General features: G+C 49.3%; 1 protein-coding gene across 2 annotated transcripts in view; it reads left to right on the top strand.

Annotated features, from left to right (window-relative positions):
* Positions 1-515: 515 nt before the first annotated feature.
* The window catches only part of CALB2 (calbindin 2), a 32,444-nt gene continuing 8,994 nt past the window's right edge, over positions 516-23,965 (top strand). For both annotated transcript variants that reach the window (XM_077984567.1, XM_028840673.2), the window contains exons 1-4: positions 516-679; positions 14,015-14,091; positions 16,611-16,700; positions 19,549-19,629. In XM_077984567.1, coding sequence (XP_077840693.1) covers positions 586-679; positions 14,015-14,091; positions 16,611-16,700; positions 19,549-19,629 — 342 coding nt within the window. In that variant the 5' untranslated portion in view covers positions 516-585. The remainder of the gene's footprint in view (positions 680-14,014; positions 14,092-16,610; positions 16,701-19,548; positions 19,630-23,965) is intronic.

The raw sequence follows: 23,965 nt of genomic DNA, 5'->3' as shown, positions 1-23,965 counted from the left end.
AGAGTGCTGAGTTCAAATTCTAGCCCTGCCACTAATTTGCTGGGCCAGTCACTTAATCATCTCAAGTCACAAATACCTCATCAGAAAAGTGGTCCCTGCTCTTCCTGCTGTGGAAGGATCAGGAGAGAGGAGGCACGACAGAGACCTAGTGAACTCCGAAGCCCGAGTGCTAAATATTTGTCAAATTTGTGTATCACTATTAGTGTTGTTACTGTTATTATTGCTACTACCAGCAATAAGAAGTGGTGGATGTATTCAAGACGATCGGGAGGGAAGGCAAGGGCAGCCTCTCCCTCTTTTTCACCGAAAATCCTCCGGGTGTCCCTGGCCCGGTGCCGAGGGGTCTCAGCGCAGAGGTAAGGGCCCCCCTACGAGTCCGGGCCCAGCCTCTCGTGCCGCCGCCCTCGCCGCGCCGCGCCCCGGCCGGATTCCCTGAGCGAGCGCGCCCCCTGCTGGCATCCGGGCGCGGGCGCAGGCTCCAGAGCGTATATAAGGGCAGCGTGGCGCACAGCCCCAGCGCGAGTGCCAGAGCCCAGCCGGCGCGGAGCGGGAGCGGTGCAGGCTGAGGTCTCTGAGCGGTTCGCCATGGCTGGCCCGCAGCAGCAGCCCCCTTACCTGCACCTGGCCGAGCTGACGGCGTCCCAGTTCCTGGAAATCTGGAAGCACTTTGACGCAGACGGTTAGTAAAGCTCCCAACTTCTGTGCCCATTGGCACCCAGGGGACCTGCGGTGAAGGGGGCAGGGGGCGGCGCTGAATGCGGGCAGGTGTACGTTTGCCCTTAGGAGGTGGCCTGGTCGCAGAGCCTGTTGGGGTAGGGTTCCCGAGTTTGGGAGACATCCGGCTGCTCTGGGCACAACTGTCAGTAACTTTCTTCCCTAACATAGATGACCCAGAGCCCACCCGCATTTGCAGCTTTATTCTGAGCAAGTGGGAGCTTTCTCAGAGAGGTGGCCTGGGCTGGGAAGGCCTCCAGGTTCCCCCTGCCATCTCCCCGACCTCCCCTGCCTTCAGCTGCTCCAGCCACAGGTCTCAGAAGCCCACTCATTTCTTTCCTCCTCTTCCCGTTTTGTTGAATGTCAGGTTAGCCCCCTTACACTGCTGGAGGCTGGGATAAATTAGGGGATCCTGAAGGGAAACTTGGCCTCCCCAGCTTGATTGGCTGGGAGCAGGAGTATAAAATGGCATTGGGGACCCTGAGCACCCCCCAGGCTTCCTTTGTCCATTTTCCAGCCGCCATGGGCATGTGGGTTTCCTAACACAGCAGCAGTGGGTGTGGTGGGGACAGCGTTGGGGTGCCAGTCCCAGACCTGTTCCCTCATAGTAATAATCCTTGGTGCTCTTGGTGACTTCATCTCTGGGTAGGGGGAGGCACCACCCTAAGTGCCTCAGTGACCAACCCTCTGTTCTGCGTGGTCTTGACACTGACTCCCCCAAAAAGCAAGGGCCGGACAGGATGACCTTTGGAGGTAGCCCCCAGCACTGGGATTCCGAGAGTCTGTGGTGGTCTGACTCAGGCATAAAGGGTGGTCCCCCTTTAGAGGCTTTTGATATCACTAGAGACTCTGTTTCTGTCACTCTGAAAAAATAAGTGATCTGATGTCCCTCTGTACGCACAGACCTGGCTAAGATGAGCATTCAAAATGTCCTGGCATCTCAGACATTTTGTGGTGTCTGCAGCTACCCTCCCCTGGGGTAGCTAATGGCTCCTGGAGGGGCTGACCCCAAAGGGAGGCCAACGGGAAAGGCTAAGACAGATGCTGTCTCCAGAACACAAGTTCTTAACCACTGCACTGCACAGCCCCCCAGGAGGCCAGGCTCAGTCCTGTGGGCTCTGACACCTGTCATTCAGGCCCCTGTCCCAGATCTGTGTGGGGTGACAGAGTGGTGGCTCAGGGAGTTTATCCTGGGGTCTGAGAGCAAGGAGGATGGAAAACAGAGGGGCGTCAGGTGTGCCTCACTCCATTCTTCCCTCCTCCCTTCCTTGCCTTGGCAGGGTGTGGAGGTGGCTGAACAGAGATCCTCTGTCCAGAGTGCTATGGGGAGGCAGGGGTTAATGTCTGGGGATGCTAATGGGTGAAATTTTGTTTCCTTGGAGCCAACTGAGAAAGCTGAAGGGGTAGGGGACTAGGCATTTGAATACCTGCGTTAGGACTGTGATCTGCCTATGAATTACTGACGGAGGTGGGTAGATTGTTAAATCTGTAAAATGGGGCTAAGGAGGGGTTGTATTTCTAATCCCCAGCTCCTGCCATAAAATTCCCGTGGTACAAAGGGCTCTCCTAAGAGAAGTGCAGCCTTTTAGTATTCCAGATGACATGCACGTTCCCTAAGGAGGCTCCTGCCAGTTTATCTGCACCAGAGACTTGCATGATTCAAGGAAAGTTACCAAGCAGCCAAGGTTACACCACTGGCTTCCTGGTAGATGAGTCAGCTATAAACAGAGGACTCTACAGTTCTACTTTCCCCCATTCTCAGAGGGACAACCAAGAGCACTGTCTATAACCATGCAGATCTTTACGTTTATCTGAGACATTGTACTTAAGCACAATTCCACCTTCTCAAGCTGTGAGGCTGCCGGGCAGACCATGACTCCCCTTATACAGATGGGGAAATAGACACAGGGGTTGATTTTTCTGAGGTCATGGAACAAGTTACTGGTGGGACTGGTTCCTGGCCAGCGTTTATTCCCCCACTCTGGTTCCTGGACACCTGCTTGGTTTGGAAGAGGGTTTTTTTCCATGATGATAGGTACACGTCTCCCTCCCATTCCCCCAAAGAAAAGCCCCCAACCCACCCTTGGGGGTGATGGGCAGTTTCATGGATCCCAAAATGGGGTCCTTGGCTTGGCTAGAGTGTAGTTAAGCTACCACCCAACCCAAGATCTTCAAAGCTTCCCACAGTCATTGTGCCTCTGGCTCCCTCCTGCTCCGGGTTGAAGGGGGAGCTCGATGCTTGCATCTTCCTTGTCTATCAGGCTCCCGCTGCCATGTCTGCATCACAGCCTCAAGGGAGTCCCAAGGAAGGGCCATGGACCCGACAGAGAAGGAAGGCAATGAGGATTAAAATACCAGAGATGAGAGAGAGGTGACTTAGGAAAATATGTATACAGCCAAGTTGGAATTCCACAAAAGGATCCAGAATTAGGCTTTGGGTGACCTTCCTCCCCTCCTGAACACCCAAAGTCTGCAGATGAGCCCAACACCACACTGCTTGAGGTGCTCCCAGCCCTATTTAGGCCTCTCTCCTACCAATTCTGGTTTCCGTTTTCAACATGAGGTTTCTCCCCAATTCTAAGAGTGCCCCCCACCACTCACAATCTTAAAAACGCCTGAGAGAACTCTCCCTTGCAGCTCTCCAGGTCCCTGGAGTGAGCTCGCTGGAGCCCAATTAACCACAGCCCCGAGAGTGGGAACCACCTCCCCACCCCTTCTGGATGCTGGCTGGTAGTAAACAAAGACGAAGAGATCTTAGGAGGCAGCTGAATCCCAACGAGAGGGAGGATGGGGGCAGGAGGACCCTTAGCCCATTTCAAAATGGAAAAAGCTACCATCACCCTTAAGAGCTGGATTATTTTCAAAATTCTTATTAGCCTTGTGGTAGAGAAAGGAAGACGTGTGTGTTTGGAGGGTGAGAAACTAGGACTCAAAGAGGCAAAATTCTTTTCACAAGATCACACAGCAAAGCAGGAAGAGGTGAAGGGGAAACCAGAAATCTGGTCTCCTAGTCCACAATACCATTCCACCAACTCTGCCTCAGCAGTCAGCCAAGGGCATGCATTTGGGAGGGTTCCAACATTGTCTCTGAAAGGCTGAGGTAGGGAAGATCACAGCCAACCCACCCAATGACCCTAGTGGGGTCTAGGGCTCTTCACACATCACCTCCGTGCTCTGAGTGGCCCCGACAGGGCCTTATGTATCTGAGCCCATTGCCCTGTTGCTTCCTGATCGCTTCTGTATCAGAAACTTTCCCCCTCTAAAGGACCCAGATGGCTGAGGGATGCCCAGTTCAGAGTTCACACTGTCCTTTATTTGTGGTTCTGATTAGACAGGCCAGCAGGCTCCTATTTTACTGACCATCTGCAAGCAGCAAAGTTGTAGCTCCAGAGAGAAGTGCCTTAGCTTTTGCTACCCCTTTGAAAGCAACTAAGAGTGTAGAGATAAGATGAGTTCTCTTCCAGGGGCAAGCGGACATTCATGGGTCCAAGTTGAACATCCTACTCCCTTCCAAGAATCTAGCCTACATAGATATACTCATATGTGCGCAAAAAGTTATACAAACAAGCATGTCTATTACAGTCTTCTTTGGAATTACTAACAATTTCAATGGGCATGGGGGTATGTGCTTCACTGGGGGACAGAAAAATAAATATGGTCATCTCTATGATGGAGTATGATAGGGCAAAGTGAAGCTTTTGTAGTGACATGGAAAAATGTCCAAGATGTATTACTAAGATATTGTTTAAAACTGTAGCAGAACACTATTATGATATAAGCCCATTTTTATTATGAATGACGTATGTATGTTGCAGGATATTTAGAAAAATATGACTGAATAATAGCGGTTCTCTCTGAAGAGTGGATGAGCCACATGAAAGGGGATTTTCTTTTACTTTCTAAGTTAATTTCTGTAGCACTTGAAAATTTTACAAGAGTATCTGTTTTCTGTGTAGTCAGCAAAACAATAAAGATATAAGAAGGGAGGCCAGGCACAGTGGCTCAGGCCTATAATCCAGCACGTTGGGAGGCCGAGGCAGGAGGATCACTTGAAGCCGGAAGTTCAAGACCAGCTTGCGCAACACAGTGAGACCCCCCCAACCCTCCGCTCTACTAAAAATTTAAAAATTAGCCAGGTGTGGTGGTGCACGCCTGTAGTCCCAGCTACTTGGGAGGCTGAGGCAGGAAGATGGCTTGGGCCCAGGAAGTCCAAGGCTGCAGTGAGCTATGATCGCACCACTGCACTCCAGCCTGGGCAACAGAGCCAGACCCTATCTTTAAAAAAATAACTAACTAAATAAATAAAGATATAAGAAGAAAACAATGTGATAGACATCTTTTCTTCCCTTGTAAGAAATATGTATATGTCTCCAGGTGGGGGGATCTGTCTAGACTCTTCTGGGCTCCTATTCACCTCCAAGTGGCCCAGCTGACTCAGCGGGTGCTCAAAGCCTCTCACAGGGACTGAGTCCTGCTCCTTATCTATGTGGACCCCGAGGGTTTTGAAAATAACAATAGAAGCCACAAGAGGCTGAGGATGGCTCTGCCCAGGCTCCCATCCTCGCCCTCTGAAACCCAGTGGCCTGGTGGAAGTCATCTCTAAGCCCACACAACACTGAGGACCACTCAGGGCCAGACTGCAGGGCCCAGGCAGGCTCTTCCAGAGCACGGGCCACTGCTCATTTGTTTGTCCCTGGTTTCGGGAATGGGGAGGAAATTCACAACAGCAGCACCTCTCAGAGATGGATGGAAACCTGGGCAACTGGCCTCGGGCGGCTGCATGAGGGGTCCTGCAGTACCAAAACGAAAGACACGTTGAAATAGGGTCACAAAATACGTGACGTATATTCAGTGTTTATATAAATGACACAACAGTTACCATGCAGCATACCTATGATGTTTATAAGGTAATCGTAGGATTTATCAAAACGATTGGGTCTTGGCCCATTAAAATCAACAGGGTCTGACACTGGGAACCGAGATGAAAGTTGTCAGAGGAGAGCTTTCTCTGAACCCTGTTAGTGAACCTCTAGGGGTCTGTATACCTCTCAGTTGGGCGTGGCGTGATGTCAGGATATGAGGTTCTCAGGGAACAGCTGCTTGAGCCATCTGGGGTAGGCCCTGGAAAATGTCCCCCACCCCTCCCTTTGCTCCCACCCCCAACCCCCCAGTTCACTAACAGTGTCCACGCGCACCAGCTCTACGCTGGGAACCTCCAAGTGGGCTCTTGCCCACTATGGCTCTGCTTCTGACTCTGATTGCACCAGCCGGCAGCGGGGAGCAGCTGGTCTGTGAAGAGCTGGGGCTCCCGGGGGAGGCCGCCTAAGGGACCCATTTCACAAACAAGACGCCAACCCCGCATTGCCAGGGCAGCTACCAGCCCGGCCCGGCCAGCTGTCCCTGCCCTGCTCAGCTTGTATCTTCCCCTCCAGACTTCAGCAGCTTTACCAGCCAAGCCCCTGGGGGAGGTTTCCAGGGCTAAGGAGACCCCTCAGGGAAATTAATTCCAACACCAAGGGAGCCAGAATTAATAGAACAGGCCTGAGGCTCTTCAAGAACAGTCCCTCTCCAGCCCCAGCCCGCCGGCGGATTGCATCACAGGCCCTCCTTTGCCAAGCTGGCCCATCTGGGGCCTCTGGCTTCAGCCCTCCCCCTGTCCTTGTTGGCTCTCCACTATCTCCCCTCTCACCCAATCTGCCCTATCCTTCTGGCCTCCCTCATGCCTGGGACTCAGCCCAGCATTAGGCTGCCAGATGTCCACAGGTTCAGGGGACCCAGCCCAGCTCCAGAGCCACTGGTCCAAAGCAGCACAGCCCAGAAACATTGAAATTCAAGTGCCCAAGCATTCAGCTGGTAGCTGGTAGCTCTTCACTCTGGGGCTTATTCTTTTTTCCAGAAGCCACTGGAAGAAGCGTGTGTGTGTGTGTGTGTGTGTGTGTGTGTGTGTGTGTGTGTGTGTGTCTGTGTGTGTGAGAGAGAGAGAGAGAGAAAGAGAGACAGAGAGAGCGAGAGTGAGAAGCCAGGACAAATGCAGATATGGACAGACATTGTCCCTGGGACAAACAGAAGGAGGCCAGGACCTCTGTCAGCTATGGCTGAATCTCCTTCCCCCTCTGATTCCTCCTTTCTAAGATGGGGTTGATAACTGCTTACCAGGCAGGTTGTTAAAGAACAGATGAGGTGGGAAGCGGAAAGCTCTTTGTGAAGGATGCGCAGCATGCGAAGCCAGATTAATACTGGGGCAGAGCCTAGGGAAGCCAATTTCTTACCCCAAAGGGTAGGATTTGACTGTCCCAGAGGGTGGTCCAGATGGAGGTTAAAGGACTGTTCCCCTTCGGTAAATTTGAATTCCAGATAGACCAACAAGTGGCCTGGCCTCCTGGATGCCTTCTGGTGCAACTTAACGACGAAATTCGGAAGGTGCGAACCTTCCCTCCTTTGACCTCGCTAATCTATGGACCGCGGAGTGCTACACAGGCTGGTGCACTAGAAGCAACTGGATGCAAAATCTTGAGTGTGCTGGAGGGCTGGTTAGAACACAGGCTTCTGGGCCCCATCCCCAGGGACTCAGATTCTGTAGGTCCTGGGTCAGTCCTTAGAATTTGCATTTCTAAGAAGCCCCCAGGTGACACTGATGTGTCTGGCCTAGACCAAAATTTGAAAACCACTGAGCCATTGCTTCTCAGATTTTAGCATATTGATGAATCACAGTGTGATCAATAGACTGCTGGGCACCACCCCCCAGAGAAAGAGATTCAGTAGGTCTAAGGTGGGCCTGGGATTCTGCATTCCTAACAAGCGCCCAGGTAGTTCCAACGCTACTGGTCCACAGACTGCATTTTGAACAGCACGCCCTTATGCTCCAATCCTACTAAATTAGAATCTCCACTTTAATAAGATCCCTGGGTACTTTTTATATACCCTAAAGTTTGAGACATGCTGCTCTGAAGCAGTTCCGAACCTTGACTGTTCTGAGCTTTAGAATCACCTGCAGAGCTTTGAAAACACCCCCTTCCCCCTTATCCATTAAATGAGAAATTCTGGGGATGGGGCCAAGGCAACAGTGTTGTTGTCAGATCTTCCCAGGTGATCCTAATACACAGCCTCAATTGGGAACCAGTATTTTTTCTTTCTTTCTTTCTCTCTCTCTTTCTTTTTTTTTTTTTTTTTTGAGACGGAGTCTGGCTCTGTCGCCCAGGCTGGAATGCAGTGGTGCGATCTCGGCTCACTGCAAGCTCCGCCTCCCAGGTTCATGCCATTCTCCTGCCTCAGCTTCCCGAGTAGCTGGGACTACAGGCGCCCACCACTATGCCTGGCTAATTTTCTTGTATTTTTAGTAGAATCGGGGTTTCACCGTGTTAGCCAGGATGGTCTCAATCTCCTGACCTCGTGATCCACCCGCCTCGGCCTCCCAAAGTGCTGGAATTACAGGCATGAGCCACCGCACCTGGCTTTTTTTTTTTTTTTTTTTTTTTTTTTTTTCTGAGAGTGTCTTGCTTTGTCACCCAGGCTGGAGTGCAGTGGCACAATCTCAGCTCACTGCAACCTCCGCCTCCTGGGTTCAAGCAATTCTCGTGCCACAACCTCACAAGTAGCTGGGATTACAGGCACACACACCACCACATCCAGCTGATTTTTGTATTTTCAGTAGAGATGGGGTTTCGCCATGTTGGCCAGGCTGGTCTTGAACTCCTGGCCTCAAGCAATCCACCCACCTCAGTCTCCCAAAGTGGTGGGATTACAGACGTAAGCCACCATACCTGGCTTGAGAACCAGTATTCTAAGGAAAGCAGTGGTGCTGGAACTCTTCAGGTTAACGGGTTTTCATCTATAAACTGATTTAGAGGAACTTAAGAGGAGAGAGTATAAATGGAAGGCAATATTTGTTCCTTCCATTTATGTGAGATTTTACATTTTCCAGAGTGCTTCCACAACATTACCTTGTACAGCTCTCACCATAACTCTGTAAAGTAGAGAGGGCATAAATAGTTACGTCCATTTTAGAGATAAAGAAACTGAGGCTCGGAGAGATTGACTTGCCCAACATCACATGGACAGTCATAGAGCAGGTGGTAGAATTATTAATATTCTACCACTTACTCAGGTACCTCTTACCTGTTCAACTCCTAGGAAATCTGAACGTACAAGGCTCATGGAGAACAAGGCCTCGCTGAGGTCTCTTTTCACTGAGGGGTGAAGCCTCCTCCAGGCATGGCTTCCCAAGTGTCTGTGGCCAGGTGAAAGGTAAAGAAGTATTGTCTCACTTTAAATTGGGGGAAACCAAGGCACGGTGGTGATGAAGAATGGTAGCAAGAGTAGAGTAAGGAAGGAGGCAGGGTCCCTTGGTCTCACCTCAGTTCTGCTCCCTCGTGTTCACAGGACGTGGTTTGACAACAGGTTAGAAGTGACGGTTGCCACGGTAACCACATCTTTATCGCTGCCCATCCGCATGAGCCTTGCTTGGTGACCAGTCACCCCACCGGCTGCAAGAGGGTCATAGAAACAGCAGACCATTCATCCAGTGCCGACGTCCTCCTAGAAGGGTGTCCACCAGCCTCTCCTCTACCCGAGCCTCCAGTGATAAGGGCCTCCTGGCGATGGATGGGGAGTTGCTTTGAGGGAAGCCAGAGCAGTGAAGGCCATTTTCCATCCACAATGGAGGGCTGGGTGTGGAGTGTCCCTTCTGGGCCCTGCAGTGCCGCCTGCCAGTCTCTCCTCTGCTCCTCACTGTCTGCCATCAGCTGCCTGTCTGCCTCCCTCTCCCAGGCTGACCCCTGGTGCTCATGGGGAATGGGCCCACATCTAAACCTTGGTGATAGCTCCCTGAGCACCAGGCACGAGGTGGAACTGTGGCTCAGTTCAAAAACATCAAGGCTCATAGCATTGAACCACATTTCTGTCCTTTCGTTGAGGTGCCCAGAGGGAGGTGGTGGAATTCCTAGTATGGGGAGGGGGGTTCCTCCTGCCCCGGAAACCTCCTGCTGCCTGTGCTGCTCAAGCTGAATTCAGGGAAGTGGCTTCTCTCCACAGGGCTGCCCTTCTAGCTACTAGCTACTGGACCTCTTTCCCTGCCTCCAGTTTTCCTCCTTCCTTTCTCTACCCCCTTCCCGGAGGCTGAGGTTTCTTGGGAGGTCTCCCCTGCTCGTCCTTTCCAAGAAGCCCTGGAAGTCGATATCTACTGTGTGACACCATCATTCCTTCATTGCTCTCGACACTGGAAACACCATGTTTAAATTCATATCCTTGCTTATTGTCTGTCCCCTGCCCCACCCACACCCCATTAGAGCATAAGCCCCCCCATGGCAGGACCTAGCTAGCCTTTGCACCTCCAGTGCCTACACAGTGCAGATGCTCAACAAAGCTTCCTCCAATGGGCCAGGCACGGTGGCTCACGCCTGTAATCCCAGCACTTTGGGAGGCCAAGACAGGTGGATCGCTTGAGCTCAGTAGTTAAAGACCAGCCTGGGCAACATGGCAAAACCCTGTCTCTACCAAAAACAAACAAACAAACAAACAAAATTAGTCAGGCATGTGCCTGTTGTCCCAGCTACCTGGGAGGCTGAGGTGGGAGCATGGCTTGAACGCAGGACATTCAGGCTGCAGTGAGCCATGATCCAGCCACTTCACTCCAACCTGAGTGACAGAGCAGACCCTGTCTAAAAAAACAAAACAAAAAAATTCCTCAAATGAATGAATCAGTGAATTAAGCCAGGATCAGGAATGAGGACACTTCCGTTCTGGTCCTCCCTGGCTGTGTGGTCCGGAGCAAGTTGCTTGCCTTCTCTGTCGTGTGCCTCAGTGTCTTCTGTCCGCAGAAAAGGATTCTACTCTGCCATGCCCGTGTGTCTGGAAACACTGTGTGTGGGTTCATTTCCCCCACAGCAACCCACGGACACCTTACCCATAGTGAGGGCTCAGATTATCTGCTGGAGCAAAGCAAGAGGGCAAAATCGCTTCGAAAAGTTACAGACATTCCATTGACCTTCAGAACTTTCCTGCTGGGCGAGGCACTGGCTGATTGTCTGAGTTTCTTGAGGTTGTTAAACCTCCTTCAAACCTTTCTAGAAAAAAAGATGGAGTAAAAATAAATACTTACTCTTTCTAGGTCCCAGAAAAACTCCAAGGAAAAGGTGGCCCCTAGAGATCTGTACTTTTTTTCTTTGGGTTCAGAGCGTTCAGTGGAGTGGGGCTCGGTGCTAGCCTTGCCTGCTCTAGCCTCCCTCTGCGCCCCTAAATCTTTCCAACCTAAAGAAAGCAGCCCAGGGTCAAGGTGTTTGCAGCATGGGCGGGAGGCACAAACAGCGGCCATAATGGCAATGTCTGCCCGCACGTTTGAGGCTTGCTGCAGGCCAGCGCGGCAAGTGTATTATTATCCTCTTTCATCTTCACGGCAGCCGCATGAGGAGGGTGCTATCGTTGTCCCCGTTTCATAGGAGAAGAAATTGAGGTTCACAGAGGTGGTGTCCTCTGATCTGGGTACGACAGAGGGAGGAGAAGAACCAGGTGTCGGTGCCTCAGCAAGAAAGGCCAGTCACTCTGCCGACCCCCTAAATGGTAGGTGAGGGGGCCAGAGAAGAAACGGCAGAACATCGAGGACCTGGTGCAAAACAGGGCTCCACAGAGGAATGAGGGACCCTGTTCAGAGCTAAGTGGAGGCAGCTCTTGGAAACATACCATGCTGCTCTGTGGGCTTCCCCAACCCAGTTCCTTTTAGCCACCTCCTGACACACTTAGGAAACAGACACATACTCGCTCCTGTGTCTGCCCAGCCGTGGCTCCTGTGGTCTCTGCTTCGCTGAACCGTGCCACGCATTCAGGGTGCCAGCTCTGAGCCCCCACCTCCTGCCCTAGCCTCGGGCTTCTGGAAGCTGCAGATGCACCCAGGGCTGAGCTCAGCTTTCCACCTCCCCGTCTGACTCTACAAAGCCTCCAAGGAGAAGAATGTGACTTTGCCTTCTCAGTCGAGAAGAAATTGCACCTCAGCGATATGAGAACAGCCAGATCGCTGCAGGGAGTGACCAGGAAGAGAAAAATTCCTCATTCTTCCAACTCAGAGTATCATCAACTAGATGAATGTCTTTTTGCCCAGAAAGCCCATCTCCCTCTCCCTCACTCCCCTACTTTAGCCGGCCTCACAGGAACCACGCTCTTCTGAAATTCCAGTTCTCCTAAGAAGCTTTACAAACATCCTAGAAGGAAGATAACCACCCCATTCTAGGATAAAAGGGAACTCAAGTCTCACTCTGCAAGCCCATTACAATCACGTCTTTTCCCTGCAGACAAAAATACATAATTTACCTCATGTGATTCTTGCCATACAATATTTATTGTGGCATATTCTTCAGTAGAGAGTGCCTCTAAGTTTATTCAGAATTTAAATTCTCAGGGGACCCTAGGAGGAGAGGCTGGGAAAAGCCTCCCCTCACAACCCCTCACAGTGGCCAGGGTAAATGATCCTTTATTTTCTCTGTTGCGTTTGTAATTCCATTTGCCCTTGGTGAAAGCTACCACCTCCCTTCCCATTCGAGTTGAATCTGCTCTACGGGAATCTTCCTCAATGGCTTTAGATCAAATTTGGAACTTGACTTTAGGTCAGTGGTTTTCAAACTTTGCTACACAGGAAATCACCTGGGAGTGTAAAAAAAAAAAGAAATCATGGTGCTTAGTTCACACCCCAAACAAACTGCATCAGAAAGTCTAGAGGTGGGGGCCAGATATCCATATTTTTTAAAGATCCCTGGATGCCAGGTACCTGTAGTCCCAGCTACTTGGGAGGCTGAGGCAGGATCACTGGAGCCCAGGAGTTTGGGGCTGTGGTGTGCTATGATCACACTTATGAATAGCACTGAACTCTAGCCTGGCAACACAGCAAGACCCTGTCTCAAAAAAAAAGGAAAAAATCCCCAGGAGATTATTTGCCGCAGCAACGTCTAGGAGGCATTGCCTGAGCCCTGCCTGATTTCCCACCCACAAATGCCTCCTTCCCAAGCACAGCACTGACCAGTGACCTTGACTATGCATTCAGCTCAGTCCTGGTCTCTAGACCACCCAGGCTGAAGGCGTGAGAATCTAAAGGACCTCCCACTACTTATGTGATCTCGCAAGTCAGGCTGTGACCTCGAGACCTGGTTCTGATCACTGCACTCTTCCCACAGATTCATTCCCACGTTAGACACGGGTTCTAGTAATGGAACTCAGTAACAACATTTATGCTGCACTCATAATGACTAGAGGACGGGCTTTCCATACAAAATCCTGTTTAATTATAATAACCCACTTTGCAGATGAGATGAGTTCAATAACAGTCTCAAAGTCACACTGTTGTTAAGTACAGCAGAACTAGCCTTTAAATCTGCATCCACAGACCTCAGAGCCTCCTCTCTTCATTACCACGTGGGATGCCTCTCCTATCCTTGATCCCTGTGACCAAGTGTCAGGTGGGGTGGGGGGTGGGAGGTGATATCCCATAGGACAGATGCCCTGTGGTTCTCTTTTTTCTGGGCCCTTCTGTTTTTGTTTGCTAGGACTGTCATAGCAAGGCACCACAAACTGGGTGACTTAACACAACAGAAATGTATTCTCTCGCATTTCCAGAGGCTAGAAGTGTGAAATCAAGGCGTCGACAGGCTCTGCTAGAACTCTGAGGGCAAATCTGCTCCCTGCCTCCCTCCTGGCTTCTAGTAGTTGCTGGCAGCCCACAGCGTTCCTTGGCTTGAACCCACATCACACTGGCCTCTGCCTCCATCTTCACGTGGTCTTCCGGGGTCTCTGTGTCTCCACAAGGCCTTCCTATAAGGACACCAACCACTGGATTTAGGGCCCATCCCAATCTAGTATGACTCATCTTAACTAATGACATCTGCAATGACCCTATTTCCAAATAAGGTCCCATTCTGGGGGAGCACTCCAACCCACTACACCTTCTGAACCCCAGGGACCCCGTTCTGGTTCTGACCAGAGCCCACCACTTGCTGACGACCTGTCACACCTCCGCCACCTAGTGCTTGCTCAGACTTTAGGGACAGATACAGAAGCTGCCAGCTTCTGCTCTCCTCTGTCCTCTCGGACACTGTGCTAGTTCCTCCCAGTATTTTCTAGCTGCTAAATGTATGTTGTTCATCTTGGATCTCTAGGTGCAAATGTCCTGGGGGCTGGACCCACACCCGTAGCTCCACTGGCCTAGACACCTGCCTGTGGGCCAGCTGGGAGAAGACATTCTCCACGAAGCCCCTGGCATGCCCACCCCATGCTCCCCTTACTATTTAGCGCTGAGATTGATTTTTTCTCTCTCTCTTTCCAGGAAATGGGTATATTGAAGGTAAAGAGCTAGAAAACTTCTTCCAAGAGCTGGAGAAGGCAAGAAAAGGCTCTGGCATGGTAAGCCCAGCCCTGTCTCCCATTGTTTGGGATTTTCCTGACCTATGCCTTTGAGCACGCTCTGTCCCAGTTATGTATGCCATAAACAGGCCTCATATCGCTGGTCTTGACACAGCATTTTATTTGTAAGGATAAAAAAATAGGCTATCACCTAAGAGTACCCTATCTCAATATCCTTGGGTGTCTGGAATTGGGGGCTATTCATGAATGGACACCAGGGGTTGATGAACCCTCCTGCAAAGCTGCAAAGCTTTATGTCTGTGTATGCATATATTAATATATATGCAGTATTTTTTTCCCTAGGGACAGAGTCCATAGCTGCTCTAAGGTGCTTAGGGGTCACGATTCCAGATTGGATGCCTAGGAGGTTTCAAGTGCCCTGATTCTAGACCGGAGTTTCTCAACCTTGGCACTGTTGGCATTTGAGGCTGAATAATTTGTTGTGGCAGCTGCCCTGTGCATTGTAGGAGTTTAGTAGCATCCCTGGATCTACCTGTGAGATGCCACTATCATCCTCCTTCAAGCTGTGACAATCAAAAATGTCTCCAAACATTGCCACATGTCCCCTTGGTGGGAGATTGGGGACAGATTCGTCCTCAGAAGAGAACCACTGTTCCACAGCAACATAGGCTAGAATCCCCAGCAAGGAACTAGAGGAAAATTAAGGATTGCTCTCAGCCAGTATCTGAACCACACGGCACTGGCTGGCCTCATTCGTGGTGGTGTCACAACCTTCTAAGCCTGCCCAAAGTGACTCCAGATCACATCTCAGCCCCTTAGTGACAGGAATGTTCCTTTCCCTGGTGCCAACATGGCACGACTGAGTTTGCTAAAGGCTTTTGGGGGAGGTATGTGAAATATTGCAAAGCTCAGGTGATTGGAACTAGTCTGCTGTGATTCCCGTGTCTGGTTCTGGAGTACATGGAGTCAGCCCCACACCCTCCCATCAACTCCCTCGGGTCCTCTGGAGGTATCTCTACTGTCCCCTGCTGCGTGTCTGTTGGCCAATCCACTGTTTATTTGCAGCTCTTCAGGGAGCAGTTTGGGAGATGAGTCACAAATCTGCCAGTGAGCTCCTGGTTCAAAGCTCGGCAGAATGCCCCAATGAGAAGGAGGTCAAAGTGACGGGCTTAAAGCGTTGGAGGCAATTCATGGGTTTGTTTATCAACAGTTCTCCCGTCAACTCCTAGGATAATGAAGCCTGGATCACGGAAAGCATGGGCTTCAGAACTGACTCTGGGATCATGGGCTAGTTGGAGAAATGTGTTTTTATGAAGTGCTTTGCATCTAAAATCCTTCTCTTAGTCATTCCCTTCCTCAGATGTCATCGGGGTAATTTTCAAGTCTGTCAACAATCCCAACTGATGTCATCCAGGACTGGTTCTCAGAGCAGCTGTTATATGGTAGAAAGAATATGGGCCTTGGAAGCAAAAGCCATGAGTTCAAATTCTGGCTATACTCCCTGGGTGTCCTCTAGAGAAGTCATCTCGACCTCCATTAGTGTGTCAAATGGAAGGGCTACGAACTTCACAGGAGCTACTGTAAACTCAAAAAAGATGGCCACATTTGTGACAAGTGCCTGGGATCAGACTATGTACTTTTGTAAATATAAATAAATATTGATAAATGAATAAATATTGACAAATTGATACTAATTCCAAAAGTAAAAAGCAATCAGAGGGATTCAGGAGACTCTCATAAGTGATAGGATTTCCCTTGGCCCAATCCTGGGGCGCACACAATTCATGTGGATGTCATCAGCTGAGTGACACAGGAGCATCAGCCATGCCAGATGGGCTCATCATCGATTAGGGAGAAGGAAGAGCTCCTTAATGCAAATAATTAATCAGCACTATCTCAAATCAGGGGAAGGTTCGAGAGCTTCAAGTCTATATTTAAGATAGGCAGCTGTGGGCCTGAAGGAATGTTTTAAGTTCTTTGCTTTCTCGTAGTCAGAATAATTGGGTGGACTATTTAAATCACCCTTCGGCTACAGGATGACCTCCTCCTCGTGTTCCTCCTGACATGAAAATCAGGAGTGAAAATAGTGTGGAATTGCCAGTTAGTCTTTAAAGAAGAAAATGAGCAATCCACCTTGCTATAATGAAGTGCTAACCTATTATGGGGCACTGGATGAAGTTCAGTTTGATTACAAGCTGCTTCAGTAAAGTGTTGAGGCCTTAGTTCTCACATCTGAGTGATGGGAACAAGTCCAAACCCTTCCTATAGAGTTGTAGCTTAATTCATCTCAAAGGCAGCAGGGCATGTTTGATTACGTGGTAGGGAGCATGGCCACGTGTCCTTTGAAATTTGTATGACTGAGCCTTGAAGAAGAGATGACTTGATTTGGAGGGGACCTGGAAAGGAAAACAACACAGCTGGGATCAATCAGAGCATCAGCAGAACCTGGTGCTGCACCCACTTATCCAGGATGGAAATGATTTCCAAGCCTGCTGCTCTGAGATCATGGTTCACATGAGCTACAGCAGCAAAAATCAGCCCCCTTTGTCTTTCCACAGATGTCAAAAAGTGACAACTTTGGAGAAAAGATGAAGGAGTTCATGCAGAAGTATGATAAAAACTCGGATGGGAAAATCGAGATGGCAGAGGTGAGCCCTGCCTCGCTGGTTAAGAGCTGTGTGGGAGGGGGCCTGGGCCCCTGTGCCTCTCCCAGGCATAAGCATCCTGCTGAGAATTGGAGTGAGGTGGGGGCCTCAAAGCTCCGGCACCCCCAGCACTTGGGCTGACCAAAGAGAATAGCAGGGGCTTTTCTTGTGTGTCACCCAAGGAAGGAGGAAGTGACAAACAATGACCAAAAACAGGGGTGAAGACCTTAAATGCCCACAGGGGCCAACAGGTATTGTAACCAAGTGGCAAGCCTAGCTGAAGACGCTAGGGAGGCTGAAGACAGGTGAACAAGAGACTCCATGCCCCACCTAAAGATATCCAAAGGATAATTTTTAAAAGTTACATACATATTCATACACATATAATCTATACATTTATAATTCACATCAGTAATTTACATATATAAACATATTATTTGCATATAACAATTTACATGTATCCATATATACATATATACATTCATATATGCACACATATATACACATACACACATACAGTCACACATACTCATATACAGGTGCATGTTAAACACCTCTGATAATCAGTGACCACGGTCAAGGGCTCAAGAGTGCTGGCTGGACTCTGTGGGCCATGTCTATAATCCCAGCACTTTGGGAGACCGAGGCGGAGGACCCTTGAGGCCAGGAGTTTGAGACCAGCCTGGGCAGTATAACAAGACCCCGTCTTTACAAACCATATAAATAAATAAATAAATAAATAAATAATGATGATGGTGGTACAGGCATTAGGGCAGAGCTCCACCCAGGGTATATTGTTGGGATGCTACCTTAGGTTGGGTGCCTGAGACAGAGATTTGAGTGGAAGTGGCTTACTGAGGCAGAACTCTCTAGAGAAGGGCAGCAGCAAAGGGCAGGGGATGGTGCTGTGCAAGGATGTGACCTCAACTGGAGCCTTGCCTTGGCTAGGCTTACAGGGACTCCAGAGTGTGGACTGTGCCACAGAGTGGGTCCCACCTTGAGGCAAGGGGGCTGATCTGTTGTACCCCTGTGTCAATCAGTCATTTGGATGCAGGCTGCCCCTCTTTGGGCAAGGAGGAGACCTGTGGAACTTCCCCAGCAGGGCAGCTCTGGTCTGACTGAGGGCAGTTCTCGCGTAGGGGCAGGGGTGAGCTGTTAGCAGTCTGACTTCATGGCAGCTGAGGGGTGGCCACCAGCCTAGTTACAGAGGAGCAGGGAGAGGCACCAAGAGTGGCCACTGTAGATGCCCATGCTGATATAAGAGGGCTTAAACCAAGGGTTGGCAGACTTTTTCTCTAAAAATACAGATTAAGGTAAGTGTGTTAGGGTTTGTGGGCCATCCAGTCTCTGCCACAGCTCTTCAGCTCTGCCACTATAGCACAAAAGCAGCCACGGGTGTTATGTCAATGAGTGGGTGTGGCCACGTCTTATAAAACTTTACAAACAACTTCTGGGCCATACTTGGCCTGAGGGCCATAGCTTACCATGAGAGGCTTCTAAAAGAAAGGCCAGGGGTGGGGTTGGTTCCAGGTGGAAGCCAGGGCTCCTGCTCTGCTCCCTGCAGTTCTCTTGGTTCTGTTCTCTGCCCTCAAAATACCTTCATCCTCAGGTTGTTAACAAGATGGCCACCGTAGCACAGCCATAGGCATCACATCCACATACACCCACATACATCCACATACACCCACATACATCCACATTCAACCACATGCATCCACATACAACCACACACAACCACATCCATATACACCCACATACATCCACATGCACCCACACACATCCACATACAATCATATACACCTGCATACATCCACATGCAACCACATACACCCACATACATCCACATTCAACCACATGCATCCACATACAACCACATACACCCACATGCATCCACATTCAACCACATGCATCCACATACAATCACACACACCCACATACATCCACATGTACCCACATACAACCACATATATCCACATGCACCCACATGTACCCACATACAACCACATGCACCCACGTACAACCACATCCAACTACTTACATCCACATACATCCATATGCAATCACTGTCCAGCTGCAGAAAGGGCCCTTCTTAAGTGCAAGGAAATGTTCCCAGAAGTACCCACAGCAGCCCTTCCCCGACATTTCATTGGTCAAAACTGGGGCACGTGCCTACTTGTAAGCCAATCACTGGCAAGAATGGGGGCTCACACTTCACCAATGTAGACTCATCAGGATTGGCCTATGACACAAGCATTCCAGGAGCAAAGAAGCAGGCAAGGCCGGTTGGGTGGGCAGCCAGCAGTGCTTACTGCAAGAGGGTACCTGCATTTTTAAAAAATCAAATTGTTGTAGTATCAATTTATATACAATAACTGCATCAATTTGAAGTGTAAAATTCCTTGAGTTTAGATTTTAGGCCATGAAATCGCCACCCCAATGAAGATATAGCCTTTCTATTACCACCCCCAAAATGTTCCTCTAGCCTGGTGCAGGCCCTCTTACCCCAGGCAACCACCCATCTACTTAGATTAGTTCTCATTTTTCAAAATTGTACATACATGGAATCATCTATTAAGTATTCGTTTGAGTCTGGGTGCTTGCACTTTAAAGTAGCACCACTTTTTCCCCCTCCAATTGCTCATCCCCTAAGGTTGGGGTGACTCAAAGCACCTCTCTGAACATCCTTCTTTCCCTTTGAAGGACTGCCAGCACCCGTTCTCAGAGAAGGAAGCAAAATGCAATTCCCACACTGCCTCGCCACTGGTCCTTTCCATCCTTCTTAGGGGAAAGTCTGCTCTGCTCGCTGGCAAGTCCCTCCGTAATGTTAGTGTCACTCTCTGTATCTTCACAGCTGGCGCAGATCCTGCCAACTGAAGAGAACTTCCTTCTGTGCTTCAGGCAGCACGTGGGCTCCAGCGCCGAGTTTATGGAGGTGAGGCCAACGCATCATCTTCTTTCTAAGCATTGGGACCTGCCTTCCTCCTGTGTTCAGAGCCAGGCCCACCCTCCTGCCTGGTAATGGTCCCTGGGAGATGCTAAACCCCTTAGAACTCTGCTACTCAAAATATGGTCTGTGGACCAGCAGCATCAGTATCACCTGGGTGCCTGTTAGAAAAGGAGAAAGGGGCCAGGAATGGTGGCTCACGCCTGTAATCCCAGGCGTGATTACAGCCTTTGGGAGGCTGAGGCAGGCGGATCACCTGAGGTCAGGAGTTTGAGACCAGCCTGGCCAACATAGCAAAACCCCATCTCTACCAAAATACAAAAACGTTAGCCTGGCGTGGTGGCAGGCACCTGTAATTCCAGCTATTCAGGAGGCTGAGGCAGGAGAATCACTTGAACTTGGGAGGCAGAGGTTGCAGTGAGCTGAGATTGCACAACTGCACTGTCAGCCTGGGTGACAGAGAGAGACTCCATCTCAAAAAAAGAAAGAAAGGGAGAAAGGCCTGTAATCCCTACTCAAGGAGGCTAAGGCAGGAGGATCTTTTGAGGCCAGGGGTTCAAGACCAGCCTGGGCAACATAGTGAGACCTTGTCTCTACAAAAATAAAAAGCTACCATAGTGAACAGGATTAAAAAAAAAAAAAGATAAAAAACTTAGTGGGATATGGTGGTGCACACCTGTAGTCCCAGCTTCTCAGGAAGGCTAAGGCAGGAAGAGCAGGAGTTCGAGGCTGAAGATCACACCACTGCCCTCCAGGCTGGGCCACAGAGCAAGACCCTATCTCAAAGAAAAAACAAAAAAATAAAAGGCAGACAGACTCCCTGACTCAGTGAATCAGAAGCTCCATTTTAACAAGATTCCCAGATGATGCGTGTGCACATTAAAATGTAGGGAGTAAGATGAGAAGTAAGCTTGGGTCAAGTACGCTTGAGAAATACTGTATACATGCATCTCTCGTTTGGGGATTTGTTGTGGTCATTTGCATATTACAGGCTCTGAGAAATCAAGCAATAAAGAAAACTGTGCCACTCAGTTTGGCTCCAGGATCTCATGCCACTCAATAATAACGTGTCTCTCCAAGTCAGAGTTCCAAGAAGCAGGCTTGGGAAAGAGGGACTTATGTACAATTCTATAGCTAGAAAAATCCAGTGAGGATTCCAGTTTCTGGTATCGTTCATGGTTCATCTTTGACTATGATAAGGTTTCGGTTTTTCTTTTTAAAATTAGCATTCCTGGCTGGGCACTGTGCCCCATGCCTGTCATCCCAGTACTTCAGGAGGCCAAGGCAGGTGAATAACTTGAGGTCAGGAGTTTGTGTCCAGCCTGGGCAACTTGGAAAAACCCCATCTTTACAACAAATACAAAAATTAGCTGGGGATGGTGGTGCACGCCTGTAATCCCAGCTACTCAGGAGGCTGAGACAGGAGAATCACTTGAACCAGGCAGGCAGAGGTTGCAGTGAGCCGAGATCGTGCCACTGCACTCCAGCCTGGGTGACAAAGACTCTGTCTCATAAATAAATAAATAAATAAATAAATAAATAAATAAATAAACAAAATTAGCATTCCCCTCTTAGCAATATAATTTCCTTAAGATATTCATGTAAAATATGATGTTCAAACTCATTTATCTTGAGTAATATTCACCTGATAAATGGAACCATATGAAATTGCTGATATTTAACGATTTTTTTACTTACAAAATGTGGACATTCTATGTGGTTCAACCAAATATATTACTAATCCTGATGTCCAGCAAACTGCCAATTATTTCTTGCTCTCTTTCTGGTACTTTGCACTCTAACTCTTCAGTATGTGCATCCCTCAGAGTGAGATTCAACCCATACTCACCTCACGAACTGCCTGCTCTGATAAATAATGACTGGCCTTCAACGTGACTCTCTTTGCTATTCATCGGGGTTAAATCCATTTCCAGCCACCGGTAATCCCCTCTCCATGATCCACTGCCTGTAACAACTGGAAAGCTGGCCCAGAAACTCGCTTGCAGCAAGCTCCCCTCCTGGGCAGGCAGACAGAAAGAACCAGTTCTCAGGGTGGAAGAGTCATTTTTTAAGTGACAGCTTGCCTGAGCATCAGAGATGGATTTAATTTTATGGTGCTTTAAAAGATTTTTCTCCAGTTTTTTCAAGATGGCAAGATTCCACAAGCTGATAATTGACATTCTGGCTTCTGTTCTCAGTCCTTCGCTAGCCTGCCTGGGAGAAAAAAAGTTCTGTGCATCCTTATAACTTGTCAGGGTGTTGCTTTTGTATCAAGTTTTCCAACTATAGAAAAGGGAGCATCATGCCTGACTCCTTTCCTGATAGAGAGACAGCCAAAAACTGGCCTCTATTCCACCTCTGGTCTGGAAACAGGGATGGGGCAGCTTGTAGGGGGGCAGGGACGCTCACAGAGGAGCTAAAAGCATTTCCCCGGACCCTTTTCTCTTTCTCTTTCTCAAAATCATTAGTGGCTTCTCTCTGTGCAGCTGACAGGATTTCTTTCTTTCTTTCTTTCTTTCTTTCTTTCTTTCTTTCTTTCTTTCTTTTTCTTTCTTTCTTTTCTTTTTTTGAGACGGAGTTTCGCTCTTGTTGCACAGGCTGGAGTGCAATGGTGTAATCTTGGCTCACCGCAACTTCCACCTCCTGGGTTCACGTGATTCTTCTGCCTCAGCCTCCAGAGTAGCTGGGATTACAGGCATGCACCACCATACCCGGCTAATTTTGTATTTTTAGTAGAGACGGGGTTTCTCCATGCTGGTCAGGCTGGTCTCAAACTCCCGACCTCAGGTGATCTGCCAATCTCGGTCTCCCAAAGTGCTGGGATTACAGGCGTGAGCCACCGCGCCCAGCCTCAGGATTTCATATTCTTACATGCATTTGTCCTTCTAAGCCCCAGCGTAACTGCAGAGGAGACATGCCTGCCAAGGTTTCTGGGACCCCACCCTCCCACAGTACCATCCCACTGTCCCCTCCTGGGGTCTGTTCCATTTGTTCCATTTTTACCAGCCGGAAGCCTGAAATGGTCCCTCGGTAGCCCTGAAAGGCTTGTGCTCTCAGGTAGCTCCCATCCCAGCACTCAGCACAACTTCTAATTTTAAGGATGCCTCAGGATTTCTTTGAGATTTCACAAAGCCCAAGTCTCTTGAACTCTTTTCCTTGAATGAGAAGAGAAAGGACACACTGATGATGATGAGCAAAGTGCTGGATGGGGAGAGAAGGCAGGCGGGGGAGCCCAGAGCTGGCATCCTGTGGGGGTGCATGGTCGGGAGTGGACCCGCTGGCAAGATGGCTTGGAAAAGCAGCCACTGGTGCTTTGCTCTGTGCAGGGACTGGGGGGCTTCCTTCAGGTTATTGCCCTTTTAGGCAACTTGGAGGGGGCGTCTTCCTCTTCTCAGTAAAGACTCAACTTAGACCAACTAAACTCTGATGCACCAAGTGCCTGAGGGTTGTTGGTGAAGTCATATTTGGAAATCCTCACATATCTTTTAGTACCTTTTCAAGGGCAGACTTTCTGGCCATGGGAAGGAGTATTTCAAAGAGTCTGAGGCATTTTTCTGCAGGGAAAAGACACTCTTGTAATCAAATACCATCGACCTGAGTTGCATGTAGTACAAATCTACCCTTTTCTTGGGATATGCTCCTGTCTTGTAACAAAAAAAAAAAAAAAATTCAGGACCAAAATTTCTGAGCCCTGTCACCATAAAAATTACATAACCTTGTTTGCTGATGTTTAAAAAGATACCTTTTCTGTAAAATATAACTAAACTCTAAATGTCCATAAACTCTAACACTCCTGACAATAAAAGGGGCACATGCGGTGGAGAAGTGGGGGAGGCGGGGGATAAGCTGTAGGAGAAGGATTAGTGGTTACTGACTCTCAGAAAATCAAGTGTTGCTGGTCTTCAGGTGTGCAGTTTGGAGCTGGGGGAGAAGGGAAGAAAAGTCAGGGGAACAAAACTTGAAAGAGAATCTAGGAGCCAGGCATGGTGGCTCATGCCTGTAATCTCAACACTATGGGAAGCTGAGGTAGGAGGATCACTTGAACTCAGGAGTCTGGAGATCAGTCTGGGCAACATAGTGAGACCCCATCTCTACAAAAACATAAAAAATTAGCTGGGTGTGGTGGTGCACGCCTGTAGTCCCAAGCACTTGGGAGGTTAAGCTGGGAGGATCACTTGAGTTTGGGAGGTAGAGGCTCCAGTAAGCTCTGGATGCCACTGCACCATAGCCTGGGTAACAGAGTGAGACCCTGTCTCAAAAAGGAAGAGGAAGAACAAGAAGAAGAAGAACAAGAAGAAGAAGGAGTAGGAGGAGGAGGAGGAGG

This window comes from Macaca mulatta, chromosome 20 (assembly GCF_049350105.2).
Source record: "Macaca mulatta isolate MMU2019108-1 chromosome 20, T2T-MMU8v2.0, whole genome shotgun sequence".
Classification (NCBI taxonomy): domain Eukaryota; kingdom Metazoa; phylum Chordata; class Mammalia; order Primates; family Cercopithecidae; genus Macaca; species Macaca mulatta.
This window is presented reverse-complemented; position numbering and strand designations above follow the sequence as displayed.